The sequence below is a fragment of the Lampris incognitus genome, chromosome 21, assembly GCF_029633865.1.
Source record: "Lampris incognitus isolate fLamInc1 chromosome 21, fLamInc1.hap2, whole genome shotgun sequence".
Lineage (NCBI taxonomy): Eukaryota > Metazoa > Chordata > Actinopteri > Lampriformes > Lampridae > Lampris > Lampris incognitus.
In genome coordinates, this window is record NC_079231.1 from 12,518,278 (window position 1) to 12,534,350 (window position 16,073).

Genomic DNA, 16,073 nt, shown 5'->3' on the forward strand with positions numbered 1-16,073 from the left:
ACAACTGGGGAGAAAAGGGGAGGGGGTCCAAAAAAGAAACCACATTAGGTTCATATATGGTTCATAACCATAGAGATGTTGGAAAGTGACAAAAAAAAGCAAATATGAAAATGTATGCCGTGTACTAAAGTCATGGTCAGCTTAATAACCGATCAGAGATTTCATCCATCAAAGATAATGTGCACATCAGCTTCAATGAATATGTGTGAAACACAACACAACATATAAACACAGTTTTTACCTCTGTTTTATGGCATATCTCAATGCTAAGTCCTTTATAAATTGAAGACATTTTAACACGATTTCAAAGTCACATCAAGAGTCCATATTTTACAGCAGAGTCATTTTTCATTTGTTTTTTAAGTCATGGAAATCAAACAGTTCCTCTGTCTTCAGTTGGGTTCATGAAATTAAGTAAAGCAGTTACTCATTCAGTAAAGCAAACAGGGGAACAGATCTCATGCTCAGCTGGATACAGGAATGGTTTGCTGGAGTCTGTTCTGATCCAGATCTCCACGTGTTCTCTGTCCTGTAGGGTAAATCTGGTGCATCCGGTGGTGTTGGAGAGCCAGGCCCCCCGGGGCTGCAGGGCATGCCTGGAGAGAGGGGCATCCCCGGACCCTCAGGTCCAAAGGGAGATGCAGTAAGTTTCATATTTCACAGTACTACACCTACCATATACAACCTTCACCCTATCTGTAGTTCACTTCCTGCCGATAGGAGAGGGATCTCGGCACTGTGATGTCTGTGTGCCACTGAAATGGTAGAATCCATGTCTTCACCTTAAAAGTGACGTGGAACTGAAATCAAGAATTCCATTATTCTCACATTTTAGATGATGTGAAATTGAAATGATAATTTTGACCTTTAACAAGTTTACAACTGAGGAAAAGCTACGTTTGTATGTCATAATTGTAAATAATAAACATTTTAATCGGTGTGTCATTTGTTTTGATAGTGTGTGTTGTTGCTACCTCTCACCTGACTCATATTCATATTCAATCATATTCAGTTAAACAAAACCAGTGACTCGGAACTGGACGTAGTTTGAAAATATTATGTTCTTTTTCTGTTGCATACTCTTCCAATTAACAATTACTGCATTTACATGAATATCAATATCTCGATGTCTGAGACAGTTAAGTTATACAGTTGCTTCTTGTGAAATTAATGCAATGTGGGTCAAATGTGTGCAGTTTTACATACGCTGTACCGTGACTCGGTAGCTGTCCTGACTTGAAAAACGTATTACTGTGTTAGATACAGTGGTAGCTATCCTTTATGTACTGTGCTGCTGCACTTCCCAGTGATTTATACTCACTGTTTCAGAGTTGGTGATGTTTTGTAACCATGAGATGATTTCACACAAGCAAGAAGGTCCTAGGTTCGAACCCTGGGGTTGTCCAACCTTGGGGGTCATCCCGGGTCATCTTATGTGTGGAGTTTGCATGTTCTCCCTGTGTCTGCGTGGGTTTCCTCCGGGTGCGCCAGTTTCCTGCCACAGTCCAAACACATGTACTAGGTCAGGTGAATCGGCCATATTAAATTGTCCCTAGGTGTGTGTGTGTGTATGTGTGTGTGTGTGTGTGAGCCCTGTGATGGACTGGCGGCCTGTCCAGGATGTCTCCCCCTGCCTGCCACCCAATGACTGCTGGGATAGGCTCCAGTGTCCCTATGACCCTGAGTAGGATAAGCGGTTTGTATAATGGGTGGATGGATGGATGGATTTCAGATCGAGAGACCTGGATGAGAAAAGTTTTTTTTTTTTCACACAGGGTACCATCGGAGAGAACGGACTTGAGGGTAAAGCAGGATCTGATGGTGCACGGGTAAGTCATATCCACACACTGCTAGGAATCATACAGCGCTACTATAGGACTCATACAGTACTACTGTAGGACTCATACAGTACTACTTCATACAGTACTACTACAGGGCTCATACAGTACTACTATAGGAATCGTACCGTACTACTATAGGACTCATACAGTACTACTTCATACAGTACTACTACAGGACTCATACAGTACTACTATAGGGATCATACAGTACTACTATAGGAATCATACAGTACTACTATGGGAATGATACAGTACTACTATAGGAATCATACAGTACTACTTCATACAGTACTACTACAGGACTCATACAGTACTACTATAGGGATCATACAGTACTACTATAGGAATCATACAGTACTACTCTAGGAATCATACAGTACTACTATAGGAATCATACAGTACTACTATAGGGATCATACAGTACTACTATAGGAATCATACAGTACTACTCTAGGAATCATACAGTACTACTATAGGAATCATACAGTACTACTTCATACAGTACTACTACAGGACTCATACAGTACTACTATAGGGATCATACAGTACTACTATAGTGAGCATACAGTACTGCTACAGGAATCATACAGCACTACTGTAGGACTCATACAGTACTACTATAGGGATGGTTTGAAGACAATCGGTGGTAATTGCGAATGACGAGTTATTTTCTTTGTGATGAGCATCAACTATGTAAACGTACTGTAGACATACTGTCTTAAAAGTTGAATCTCATCCTTTCCTCTTAATTAAATTCTCTCTCTAGCTATATTCAGTGAATCACAATGCATGCTTTGTATATTCAGAATACATATCATATTTATTTTATGTTCTATTCAAAAGGGACTGCCTGGTCCTGTTGGACCAGTTGGATCCATCGGACCCAATGGTGAGAAGGTGAGGATGTCTAAACAGGAAGTAGTGGCTGGTTTATCATTAGTACATGCTTCTAAACTCACCGTGTGCCCTGCAGCAGTGCTTTAGATGGTGCTGCGTGTGTCTGAAGGACAAAACATGGGATGACTGGAGGTGCACAATTCTCCGATTTCAGATTAAAACCAACCCATATTATTTCATTGTAATGACCACGGATGTGTAGACTCGCTAGCCCTTGGCTAGCGGGTTGGACCCTTTAGTCGACTGGTTAACGTAGTCGCTCGTGGTGCGAAACATCATGATCGTTACAGTCCTAACCCGGACGCCATTACAATGCTTTTACTTGATCAACTTTTTCCCTTTGTGTCATCCTCCTGTTCCTTTAGATTAGGGGTGGCTAACCATGTGCCATGGAGAGCCATGTGTGTGCAGGTTTTCATTCCAGCTGGACTCCACACCAGGTGATTTCACTGAATAGCAACCTTAAGCCAAAAAAAATGTATCAGTGAAATCACCAGCTGTGGAGCCCGGCTGGAATGAAAACCTGCATACACATGGCTCTCCATGGCACATGGCTAGCCACCGCTGCTTTAGATGAACTCAAACACAGCAAACAATTATCTCCCACCTGTTAAATCACCTGAGAACACTTTATTATACATGCTCATATCCATAATATGTAAACACAGAGACACATTCACCCTCTTTCTTTCTTTCTCTCTGTCTGTCTCTGTCTGTCCGTCTCTCTCTCTCTCTGTCTCTGTCTCTCTCTGTCTCTCTCTCTCTCTCTCTCTCTTATCCCATTGGTAGTATGTTCTCTACTTTTGCTATTACCACTCTCCATTTGTCTCTTGCTCTCTCTTTCTCTCTCTCTCTCTCTCTCTCTCTCTCTCTCTCACTCACACACACACACACACACACACACACACACACACACACACACACCATTTCCGTCGATGTGTTGCCTTGGTTCTTTTTTTATTCACTGTATTTATATTACTTTGAAATATCTGGAGATGACTTTAATAGAAAATATTCAAATACATGAAGGAAGGAAGAAAGGGGAAATTTAAGGTGTGTGTGTATTTCCGTGATTTCAGGGTGAGTCCGGCCCACCGGGACCTCCAGGACGCAGAGGATCCAGAGCGATAGCCGTCAGTAGAGCTTTATTTATTCTACTTGTTGTTTTTGTGGAGTTGAGTAGAGCGATGGTTGAAACGGTTTATATTTCTGTCCTCTTTTTTCTAACAGGGTTCTCCAGGTGAGCCCGGTCCACCTGGTGCTGTCGGTTTCCCAGGACCTCCTGTAAGTCACAGCTGATATCATTATGTATTGATGTTCAACATACACAGGGAAATAAAATTTTCTCATTTCACAGATTTCATATTGATACGAAACCTAATATGACCAGGATGTTGGCTTTGGTCCAGCAGTACATTTTCCCAAACTTTTGTCCAAAGCTAAATATGTGAGATGCCAACAAAAAAGTAAAAGGGCTGATAACAGTATAGGAGATGGGGAAGTACATAGAATAAGAAATACATTTTCACATTACACAAACGTAAGAATACTCACAAGTATTGAATCAAAACGTAAAAAAAAAAAAATCAGCGGAATACCCCTGACCTTGTCTTTTGCTTCTTCCTTAGGGACCTGATGGTCAGTCAGGGGTCAAAGGTGAGGCGGGTGAACAGGGTCAGAAGGGAGAATCAGGAGCACCTGGACCACATGGAGTGGCTGGAATACCTGGCTCTCAGGTACCAAACCCATAACTTCATCTATTATTTTACCCTACCTATTTTATTTATTCATTTATGGGTTTGTTTATTCACTCATGCTAAGTAGGGGTTTATCATAATTTACTGAGAAATATTTGTAAAATATTAACTAGTACATGGGAAATTGTAACTAACTCAGACAATATTACTTGATCCTTGCTATGGACTAACTAACTGCCTGTGTGTGTGTGTGTGCACGCGTGTGCGTGCATGCGTGTGTGTGCGTGCACGTGCATGCATGTGTGTCCAGGGGCCTGTTGGTGTGACTGGACTGAAAGGTGGCAGAGGAACACAGGGGGCAACAGTAAGTTATAATCCTCATTTTAACGAGATCATTTTACATAATCTTCTGTTATATTTACAGCACATTTTTGTCTTTTCTTGTTCTTAGCTTGTAAATTTAGCAAATAAAAGAAAACGAGAATCTGAAACCACATTATTTATTACATTATTATTATTTCTGTTATTCTGATATACAGTTATGTTATGGACTGGGGATAAATAAAATTTGAATTTTAAAATTGTCACTAACCTCACCCTTCTGATTAAACCAGATAATATACATTCTGTTAATATGGTGTAAATCTGGTACTGACATTTCCTGAAACAATGTCTTCTAAATAGGGCTCATCCGGCTTCCCGGGTCTGCCTGGAGGAATCGGGCCCCCTGGCTCTACAGTAAGTACATCTTTTATATTTCAGGTTATTTTATCAAACATGTTTTTCAAAATGGCTGACACAAGCCACACAAAAGACTTTGAATTCAAGAACTAAATGTGGTTTCCCAGGGTTCTGTTGGAGCAGCCGGGTCAATTGGTTCCCCTGGAAAGCCTGGAGTTCCTGGTATTCTAGGGGAGAACGGCGCCACCGGCCGGCATGGAGAGAGGGGACCACCGGGGCCGCCAGGGACTCAAGGAGACAAAGGAGACTCTGGAGAGGACGGACCCGGGGTGAGTGCCTGATCCGGTTCTGTCTTTATAGTTCATCATCTGAAAGTATTAACAAATACAACAACTTCAGCTTATGTTCGTGTTTTATTGGGAGGCAGTTTAGATGGAGCCAAACAGTTCCTGTGAAATTCTGAATTCCTTGATTGAAATACTCTTTAAAAAAATGGAATTTACTGAAATTTGGACATAGTTTACTTCTTTTTTTCTTTTTTTTTGGTTCAGAAATGATGGTCTGAATGATCACATTGCCTGTCTTTATGCAGGAACAATACAAGTATAACAGCATTACAGTAAGAATTGAGAGAAATAAACAAAAAACACAAAAATATGAAAAGAAGCCAGAAATAAAACACACAAAGATAAAACATCATCGTAAGAGACATACAGAGCATCCAGTGTTACTCTGGTTTCTCCTTTAGTCTTATCTCTTCCTCTTTGACAGTTGAGGAAAAGGCTTTCTGCAGTCCTGTTACCTTACATGCACTTCTGGAATGTGGATGAATGAATTGTGAGTTCTTGGTTCATTTCTCGGTCTCTCTGTGCGGCAGGGACCTAACGGACCTCCTGGACCCGCCGGCACACCGGGACAGCGAGGTGTGGTGGGACAACCTGGGCTACGAGGAGAGAGAGGCATGCTGGGACTGCCGGGCCCTGCGGTGTGTATTCCAGCTGACTGTGTTGGCAACTTAGTGTCAAAATCTAACAAACAAAATCTTAATGAAAATCTCCATCAGATCTGTTGTAGTGAAAAGTAAGTCTTTGTGTCCTACATCATGTCAAGACCTGGTTCATATCAGCCAATTTTTTATTGATGAACATTTGATGAATAAATAGCAGAATTTTGCTGCTGTTTCCCATCTACTATCACTGTTGTTTTTTCATATATCAAAGAAAGGTTTTTATGTTCTCCTCTGTCCACCTGTCTCTGGTACAAAATAATCTTCTTCACTTAAATGGCTGAGATTTAATTAAAGTGGTATCATCTATACGCAATAATGGATAAACTTCCATTGCTTCCATAACTGCGTATAATTTGGCCAAGAGGTGAAATATAAAGAGAGAAAAGTAGAGGGCCAAGAACTGAGCCCTGAGGTACACCATATTTAACGCCGGATAATTTTGATGAAATATTACTATGGCATGTTCTCCCCGTATCTGCGTGGGTTTCCTCCAGGTGCTCTGGTTTCCTGCCACAGTCCAAAGACATGTAGGTCAGGTGAATCGGCCGTACTAAAATTGTCCCTAGATATGAATGTGTGTGTGTGTGTGGGCCCTGTGATGGCCTTGCGGCCTGTCTAGGGTGTCTCCCTGCAGTTTGAATATGGATGGATGAATGGATATCATCTGTAACAGTACTTCTCAAAATAGAGAGTTAAATTTACCGACACTGTTTATTGAAAGATATTCTTACTACAGTCCTTATCAGTAGTTTATCAGTTTCCTGTTGGGTAAATGTGGTTATTTTCACCATCTAAATGTTGTTGTTTTTTTCATTTGAAACAGGATTCTTACTAACAGGTTGCATTGGAAGGTACGTTGCTTTGAAGGTGTCTCACATATCTCAAATTTCCCGTCAATATTTTTTTTCCCAGGGTGCACCAGGTAAAGCAGGGGCCTCTGGGGTTCCAGGGTCCAAAGGACCCCCTGGTGGAGTTGGTTTACCAGGTGCCATTGGTCCAAGAGGAGATCCCGGTCCAGAGGTTTGTCTTCACAGCCCTCATTATTAAATTTAAATTTCACTTCTAACATTCAGCCAACTCTTATCCAAAGGGTTTTGTGTAAGTAAAATGAGTACAGCCGCAGAATAAATAAGTAAATTACCAACGGCACCAGCAAATGTTAACATGCATCAAATTTACCATTATTATTACTATTATTAAAAAGATTCTGTTTGCGTTTTATATACTCTCAAGAAAACTTGCTTTTTCAGTTCACTTGGCAGTTAATATTAAAAACTTGTAAAAATTCAAACTATTTACAATTTCATATCCCAGAGATTTTAACAAGCAAATTACCTCGAAAAGTTAGATTTCTCGAGTTGTAGGGCAGCTCAGTGTTTGGTTGGATTCACACATATTCTTCTTTTATCTCCTTATTAACACAGTGTGGTGCCCTAGGGTGACCACCATTGAAGCATCGCCCTCCTCCCACTTTACTTGTAAAAAAAGTGACTTTTACTATGCGTATCTGTTTCCTCTAGAATATTTTCAGCAGCGGTGCTGTTGTGTGATCATGTCCAAAAGATTGCAATGCCGGCCCGTATTCGCGTGCGTCAGAATAGCTTGAAATTTCCGCCTTTTCCCTAAATTTATGTGTACATATTTGACAGAGGGTTTGGAGATGTCCCCACCCCAAAATATTTTGTGTTTCAATTAAAAAAATGAATTTCACATCATTTTGGAGCATTATTATTACCATATCTGTGTACAAAATGTTGGAAAAGCTGGAGCAGATAATAGATAAACAACACCCAAAAAGCTTAAAGACAAAAGAAGTCCACTGGGGACCAACAACAACCATCAGAGCTAACAAAGTCATGGAGTTAATTTTGCTGCTCTCCACATTGATTTTACACTCGTTCACCAAAACAGCCTGGGTGCTGCGTCTTATAGTGGTAGAGAAAACCCTGTAACCCCCATGGCTTTTCCAGCAGCTGGGGAAACAACAGACGAGTCTTTTCTGGGTCTTGAGAAGCTGCAGCATTTATTAACTGACCCACTGCAGCCTAGACTGTCCATTACTGCCAGACTGACGACTTACTGCTGTTTCCTCTACTCTGCTCACTTTCACCATCGCTTTTCTGCCGCTCACGCTCTCGCACTCGCTCAACCACACACATTATGCCCCGCCCTATCCCTTAACATAGAAAATATGACAAATGGGCTGTCCGGGTAGCATAGCAGATATTCTGTTCTACCAACACAGGGATCGCCAGTTCGAATCTCCGTGTTACCGCTGCCTTGGTCGGGCTTCCCTACAGACACAATTGGCTGTGTCTGCAGGTGGGAAGCCGGATGTGGGTATGTGTCCTGATTGCTGCACTAGAGCCTCCTCTGGTCGGGCGGGGTGCCTGTTCAGGGGGGAGGGGGAACTGGGGGAAATAGCATGATCCTCCCACGCGCTACACCCCCCTGGTGAAACTCCTCACTGTCAGGTGAAAAGAAGCGGCTGGTGACTCCACATGTATGGGAGGAGACATGTGGTAGTCTGCAGCCCTCCCCGGATCAGCAGGGGGGGTGGAGCAGCGACCAGGATGGCTCGGAAGAGTGGGGTACTTGGCCAAGTACTTGGGGAGAAAAAGGGGGAAAAAGCCACCAAAAAAGAAAAAGAATGTGACAAACTATTTTAGAAGTCTATTTGTTGCCTTAATCATTTGCCCCCCCCCCCCCCCCCACCCGATGCTGTATATGGATCACCCTGTCCAGCTCTGGACTGCTCAGTGTCTCTCTGCTTTTAGTGTCTTTTGAAGAGAGGTTCATTTTTGTGAATCTAACTCATTGGCCTTCATCATGAAATTGTGGAAAAATAAGAGCTGAACCAACTAAACACAGACTCATGCTGTCCTCACTCAGTGTCTGTCCTCACTCAGTGTCTGTCCTCACTCAGTGTCTGTCCTCACTCAGTGTCTGTCTCCTCCTCCAGGGTCTAGCTGGAGCAGAGGGGTCTGCTGGCAAAGACGGTCTTGTAGGAACCCGGGTAAGACCACCTTCATGACAGTCATCACATACAATGTGTGTGTGTGTGTGTGTGTGTGTGTGTGTGTGTGTGTGTGTGTGTGTGTGTGTGTGTGTGTGTGTGTGTGTGTGTGTGTGTGTGTGTGTGTGTGTGTGGCTGTCACATTACTCTCATGGCTGATCAAGCTGAAAATCAGCTGATTCTGATCACCAACCGATCGATCGATGCGTCTCTAATCTTGACCACATATAAGTGTATGTTTGTTTTTGTGTGTATGTATTTGCATAAGCACAATTTTCTGGACAACACTGATGTGTATGCATGCTTTTACACAGTAACTCCTGATATGTGCATGTGTGTGTGTGTGTGTGTGTGTGTCTCTAGGGAAACAGAGGGGATTCTGGTCCAGAGGGTCTGGCTGGTGCTGCAGGGTCTCCTGGACCAGAAGGTTCAGTTGGCCTTACAGGTGGACTGGGTGCGAGAGGAGACAATGTAAGCTAATCTGAAGTGTAATGGTAATAGTTTTGTGTACTCGGCTGCACCACACGTGACCTGACTGAACTGACAAGTCATGTGCTGAGGAGATGCTCACAACAAAATGCTGCACAGTGACTGCAGGAAGATCCTGTCATGAAAACATGTAAAATATTTCAGCTTGCTTTGTTTCTGTTATTTCCTCATGTTCATGTGTGTGTGTTGTTTTGTGTTTAGGGGGCCAAGGGTCCTTCCGGACCGCAGGGTCAACCCGGAGTTCGAGGCAAAGTGGTGAGGAGGATATAATGAAGTGTTACACCTCGCCGGAGCTCAGAAGCATCATTTTTATAGACGACATCTTTGAACTAATTTCATTAACAATTAGCATGACGGCAATCTTTAATTATTCCCGGTGATCGAATTCTAGGGACCCCAGGGGCCACTTGGAGATAAAGGAGCCCAAGGAGACCAAGGAGAACGGGGTCAGAAAGGTCACAGAGGCTTCACTGGACTCCACGGACTACCGGGGACAACTGTAAGTAAAACCACAATTTATTTTGCTTTTTACCAAAAAGTTAATTAAAAGTTCTCAGACAACTAAAGCTGATGTTCTTCCTGTGTAGGGCACCACAGGAGAGATGGGAGCGCCGGGTATTGTTGGACCATCTGGGCAGAGAGTAAGTGGACATGAGGCAAAGAAATGCCAAGTTATGAGAGCTCTTATCATCATAAAGTTTATGATAAGGATGGATTTGCTTTCATGACAACACAGGTTTAGATAAAACCAGCGTCATGATGTGTCCTGTTGGTGAGTTCTGCTGCCACTCCTGACAGCAGAACTCCTAAAGGGAAAGTCCACCAATCCCCCCCCCCCCAACCTTCTCTCTGTCTATCTGTGACAGAGATAGCACACGAAAAGCACCTGCAGTGGTTCTGGATCATTCCTGCTTCTCTGGAGGACAGATTTCTCTCCAGCCTCCAAGTGACGTGTCATGACGTCAGTTGGCAGACAGGAAAAACTAAGTAGAGCCCAGCAGGGTTTCTAACACTCTAATCTACTGCAAAGATGGCGCTAAAAAAACCCCATCCTGGTTTTCTCAGCCAAGCCATGTTTCTGGTGGTGGAAATTATGTCCCACAACACCAGCCTGCAGCAATGCATTCTGGGACATGTAGGAGAGACTGGGAGCAGGACAACGCTGACGTCTCTGTCAGTACAGCACACTGAGGACTTTATTGCTTCAGTCCACCACATTACCCATCACTACTGACTGCATGTACCCTTTAAATAAAAAACCAAAGACATTTCTGCAGTAGCTTAAAGTAAAAGTCGAGTCAGTCAAGACACTACGGAATAAAGAGGGACGGGGGAAAAAAAACTCAGTATTTCTACTGTCACCCCAGAAAACATCTCCAGTGATATCAAAAAGTAATTCTTCAGTAAACCCTCCTGTACTTTTCTGTCGGCTGGTGTTGACGTCTTGGTGTTGTCTAAGGTGTACACACGAGAGGATCATTTAGCTTGCACCACATTAGTGATTCAAAACCGCTGATTTCAATTTCAGTCTTCCAGCTTTCCAAATGCTTGTTGAGAATTCAGTTGACATTCATTTTAATTGCTGTCTGCTAACTCTACAGGGCCCTCCAGGAGTGGTGGGACCGAGTGGGATGGAGGGGAATATTGGACACCTGGGACCGATGGGCCCACCGGGAAGTAGAGGAAGCAGCGGAGACATTGGACCAGAGGTGAGACCATTACACCAGCCACTGAATGCCATGAAGGCAGACGCGGTGAACTTTACTCTTAGAAAAGGTAAATGTGGGGCGTCCGGGGAGCGTAGCGGTCCATTCTGTTGCCTACCAACACGGGGATTGCTGGTTCAAATCCCCGTGTTACCTCCAGCTTGGTCGGGCATCCCTACAGAAACAATTAGCCGTGACTGTAGGTGGGATGCCAGATGTGGGTATGTGTCCTGGTCGCTGCACTAGCGCCTCCGCTGGTCGGTAGGGGCACCTGTTCAGGGGGGAGGGGGAACTGGGGGGAATAGCGTGATCCTCCCACGCGCTACACCCCCCTGGTGAAACTCCTCACTGTCAGGTGAAAAGAAGCAGCTGGTGACTCCACATGTATGGGAGGAGGCATGTGGTAGTCTGCAGCCCTCCCCGGATCAGCGGAGGGGGTGGAGCAGCGACCGGGACGGCTCGGCAGAGTGGGGTAATTGGCCGGATACAACTGGGGAGAAAAAGGGAGAACCCCCCCCCCAAAAAAAAAGAAAAAGCTAAATGTGATAACGCTACATTATACAGCTGTGTGTCACATTGCTATTCATATTTTCGCATACAATGCAGCCTATCGGCAAACCAGGAAGTGAGTTTTCACATCTGTGGATTATCCAGCAGTGATGCCACCAGCGGACAGGTTTAACAGCGTTTCAGAGACACAGAAGACTGCTCAGTGTTGCCGTCCCCACAGCAGACCTATAGAGATGATGTGTGGCTAACATTGCTTGAATACCTTCAGTCTCACAAGGAACTCTGATCTTCAGTTGACTCCAGAAAATCCACTTACGGGCAGGGATCCAAGGACTTGCTCAAGAGCACTTCAGCTTTCGGTGGTTTGAATCCGAGTGGGCCGAGTCAGAGCACATTCTGACCAATAGGCAGCAAAGACACGGCAAATACATATTCAAAAGATTGCTTTTTCTAATTTACTAAAATGATTTTATTCTTGGATTGTGTTCTCTCTCTGCCTCTCTCTGTCTGTGTGTATATATATATAATATAAATATTTGTTCTGTGTATGAAGAATTTCATTATTTTATATTTTATGGAGTGTTTTGCAATTCTATCTTTTAAGAGTGCTTTGTAAATGAAATGAGGTTTTACTTTAATACGCAACATAATAAGGGATAATGGAGATAATGAAAGATAATGGAGAGAGACAGGAAGCAGTTTGGCGAGCCGATCACATGTGAGCAGACGTCTGTTGTCCTCTTGTCTTTGCTAGGGTCCACCCGGGGAACCAGGCCCCCCGGGCCTTCCAGGACCTCCAGGGCCACCCACCGCAGCCATGGAGGATCTCTATGGCGTCCCCTTCGATTACGACGGCAAAGACATCTCTCCAGATGAGGCGGAGCCCCCACCTCCTCCCGAGTTCAACGATGACGAGGCCCGTCCCAACAACTCCTCAGACATCCTGCGCACCGACAGCGGCGTCCACGCCACGCTGAAGAGCCTGAGCGGACGCCTGCAAGACCTCCGCAACCCCGACGGCAGCCGGACCAACCCAGCCAGAACCTGCCAGGACATCCGGCAGTGTTACCCTCTGAAAAAGAGTGGTGGGTGCCTCATCTACCCTCTTTTTTGTTTGGACTTCAGTTCTTTCTGTTGCTTCCACTACATTTCAACAAGATACTGGCTGTTATACACCAGGAACATAACCAAGATATCTGTATTATGACATAACTTTTATTTTTTTCTGCTGGATAAAGATTTGTGTGTATTTTGTATTCATAATTTTTTGCCTCAGGCGAGTACTGGATCGATCCAAACCAGGGAAGTGTGAAGGATGCCGTCAGGGTCTTCTGTAACATGGAGACTGGTGAAACCTGCATCTCCGCTCATCCGGCCAACATCCCGCGCAAAACCTGGTGGACCAAAACCGCACCCAGCGCCAACAAACCCGTTTGGTTTGGAGCCGATATGAACAGGGGAACTAAAGTAAGCCGGCAATGGTTTATATGCAAAGAATCTTCAGTATGCGCCCGAGTGGCATGGCGGTCTATTCTGTTGGCTACCAACATAGAGATCGCCGGTTTGAATCTCCGTGTTACTTCCGGCTTGGTCGGGTGTCCCTACAGACACAATCGGCCGTGTCTGTGGGTGGGAAGCCGGATGTGGGTATATGTCCTGGTTGCTGCACTAGCGCCTCCTCTGGTCGGTCGGGGTGCCTTTTCAGGGGGGAGGGGGAACTGGGGGGGGGGGATACGTCCCCCTGGTGAAACTCCTCACTGTCAGGTGAAAAGAAGCGGCTGGTGACTCCACATGTATTGGAGGAGACATGTGGTAGTCTGCAGCCCTCCCCGGATCAGCAGAGGGGGTGGAGCAGCGACCGGGACGGCTCGGAAGAGGTGGGGGGTAATTGGATAGGTACAATTGGGGAGAAAAAGTGGGGGGGGGGGTCCAAATGGAAGTCAAATGGAAAATCTATAAAAAAAAATTATGTGTAAAACCAAAACAAACAAAAGCTTTTTGAGCAGTCTGTCTGTTAACTGTGTGGATTATTTACAATGTACTTTACCCAGACGCCATCATCTCGTCCCTCCCAGTCAGAAACATTTCTGTCGTTCACCAGTAAATACTTCTGCTCTTCCTGTTCCAGTTTGGATATGGAGACCAGGAGGAGCAGCCCAACGCGGTGGCGGTTCAGATGAAGCTCCTGCGGGTTCTGTCAAAGGAGGCGCACCAGAGCATCACCTACCACTGTCGCAACAGCGCCGCGTACAAAGACGAGACCGGCCTGAAGAACGCGCTGGTCCTGAAGGGCTCCAACGGGCAGGACATCCGAGCGCAGGGCAACAGCCGTCTCAAATACACCGTGGTGGAGGACAGCTGCTCGGTAAGACCCGGACTCACTGTCCGCGAGACAAACATATTGTGAGACGTTTAATGTTTTATTCATCACCTGTAGTTCAAAACGAGTGAAAGGAACATACGGAACATATTTCCATTACCAGTGATCACCAGTTTTCCCAAATCTCACTCTGGTCTATTGACCTGTGACCCTGGCTATGGTTGTCCATCAGCTTAAATCTGTCATTGAAACCATCTCTGTTTAATCATGCTACGCTATGCAAGTCTGGAGCAGTAGTAGTGCTTGTTTGCCGCAAGCAGCATTTCTGCAGGGACATATGCAGTAGAAACAAAGGCTTGATAATAAAACACCCATTTATTATCTACCACCACGTACTAACCTGTCGTCCACTACTGAAGACACCCGAGCGCTGGTCCTTCCTCAGTGCATAAGAGGCCTCACTGTTTGTCACTGACAAAACGGTGACACCAAACGTTGACTTGAAATGCGACAAGCCTGCAGAAGTTCTAGCAGTTAAACTTCTTGTTCCAATGACTTCCCGTTGGTTTCTGCATAAATTCATGCATTAACTCATACTGATAAATGACAAAAAATGAAAAAAAAAATGACAAAAAAAACCAGATGCTTTGGTGTCAAGCCTGAATGCCGCTGCAGAAGTTGCGCTCATAGCAAACAAGTGCCGCTACTGTGCCAAATGTACATGGTGTAGCTTTACCAGCTGTAAGCTAGTTTGGAGCAGCATGATGGCTGGCCATCATTTTGGTGTTCTTAATAATCGCTGCAGCTCAGGTTGTTTCTCTCCTGACTGAAATACATTGGTTTCTGTTTATTTGCTCAGAAATCAAATGGCGAATGGGGAAGGGCAGTGTTTGAGTACAGGACTCAGACGACGGCCAGGCTGCCCATCGTGGATTTGGCTACAATGGACGTTGGAAACTCGGACCAGGAGTTTGGTGTGGATATTGGACCAGTGTGCTTCTCCTAACGCCCCCGTTTTCCTCTTCCCCCATGAAAGATGGACAGAAGTGGCCCTTCTCAGACTGATAACATCATTGGGCAACATTATCAGGTCTATACAGTAGATTGGGGATTACTGACTCCACATTATCTTATGATTTAAAACTAAATTTCACTGAATGGAGTTCCAGTCCATGTAACATCCTGTGAAGGGCGCCATGTTGTGAATGATGTCATCTGGAAGCTGTTGGGAGATGGGACAGTGCTACCTCTGCCAGGTTCATTTAGTTTCAGAAACATCATAACAGACGTATTTGGTTCCAGTTAGATTGGTTGGAAGGAAGTAACAGAGAGTAGGAATATGACTGTGTCTCTGTTTATGATTGTAAGATATTTGTGCCGCCCATTCTCCACAAACGACCACGTCTCCCACAGAGTGAGTTTGTATTTCCATCTTCTTCATCCTCCCAGTCTGTATAAGAGCCACATAAGCAGCCTGACGCTGGAGTAGTTCATCCACCTTGTCTGAAAATCTGACAAATGCTCTGTGGGGTAGTGCATGTACGTCATCCAGAGTTCTGCAGGAGGTCGACCGGGGGGAGAGCTGGACAAAGTGAGAAGGTGAACCATCAAAAATAGCATTTTAGAATTAAACAACGGCCGACTCTTTCAAAAAATGGCTCGAGTCTCATCAGCAGTCGCATAAAATATGATGAGAGACATGTTCATACATTAGCTAGTGTCCATTAAAAAGATTCAAGCTTTTCTATTTTTGTTTCAGTTTTTTGTGGGTGCTGGCCTTGTTTTGTAGTGGTTGTCCTCGTTGGACAGGAGTTAATACGGCGACGGGTGTACTTTATGAATATTATATAGGTTAAAAAAACAGAATGATCAACATGCTTGAACCTAAATTATTAAGTGCTGTGCAA

The 16,073-nt window shown here is 44.5% G+C and overlaps 1 protein-coding gene across 1 annotated transcript in view; it reads left to right on the top strand.

Annotated features, from left to right (window-relative positions):
• The window catches only part of LOC130131817 (collagen alpha-2(V) chain-like), a 33,465-nt gene extending 18,293 nt beyond the window's left edge, over positions 1-15,172 (top strand). Inside the window, exons 33-53 of the mRNA XM_056301592.1 lie at positions 536-643; positions 1,776-1,829; positions 2,685-2,738; positions 3,818-3,871; positions 3,969-4,022; positions 4,367-4,474; positions 4,746-4,799; positions 5,120-5,173; positions 5,284-5,445; positions 5,994-6,101; positions 7,038-7,145; positions 9,088-9,141; positions 9,505-9,612; positions 9,832-9,885; positions 10,022-10,129; positions 10,218-10,271; positions 11,232-11,339; positions 12,601-12,931; positions 13,123-13,313; positions 13,975-14,211; positions 15,026-15,172. Coding sequence (XP_056157567.1) covers positions 536-643; positions 1,776-1,829; positions 2,685-2,738; positions 3,818-3,871; positions 3,969-4,022; positions 4,367-4,474; positions 4,746-4,799; positions 5,120-5,173; positions 5,284-5,445; positions 5,994-6,101; positions 7,038-7,145; positions 9,088-9,141; positions 9,505-9,612; positions 9,832-9,885; positions 10,022-10,129; positions 10,218-10,271; positions 11,232-11,339; positions 12,601-12,931; positions 13,123-13,313; positions 13,975-14,211; positions 15,026-15,172 — 2,310 coding nt within the window. The remainder of the gene's footprint in view (positions 1-535; positions 644-1,775; positions 1,830-2,684; positions 2,739-3,817; positions 3,872-3,968; positions 4,023-4,366; positions 4,475-4,745; positions 4,800-5,119; positions 5,174-5,283; positions 5,446-5,993; positions 6,102-7,037; positions 7,146-9,087; positions 9,142-9,504; positions 9,613-9,831; positions 9,886-10,021; positions 10,130-10,217; positions 10,272-11,231; positions 11,340-12,600; positions 12,932-13,122; positions 13,314-13,974; positions 14,212-15,025) is intronic.
• The last annotated feature ends 901 nt before the right edge of the window (positions 15,173-16,073 follow it).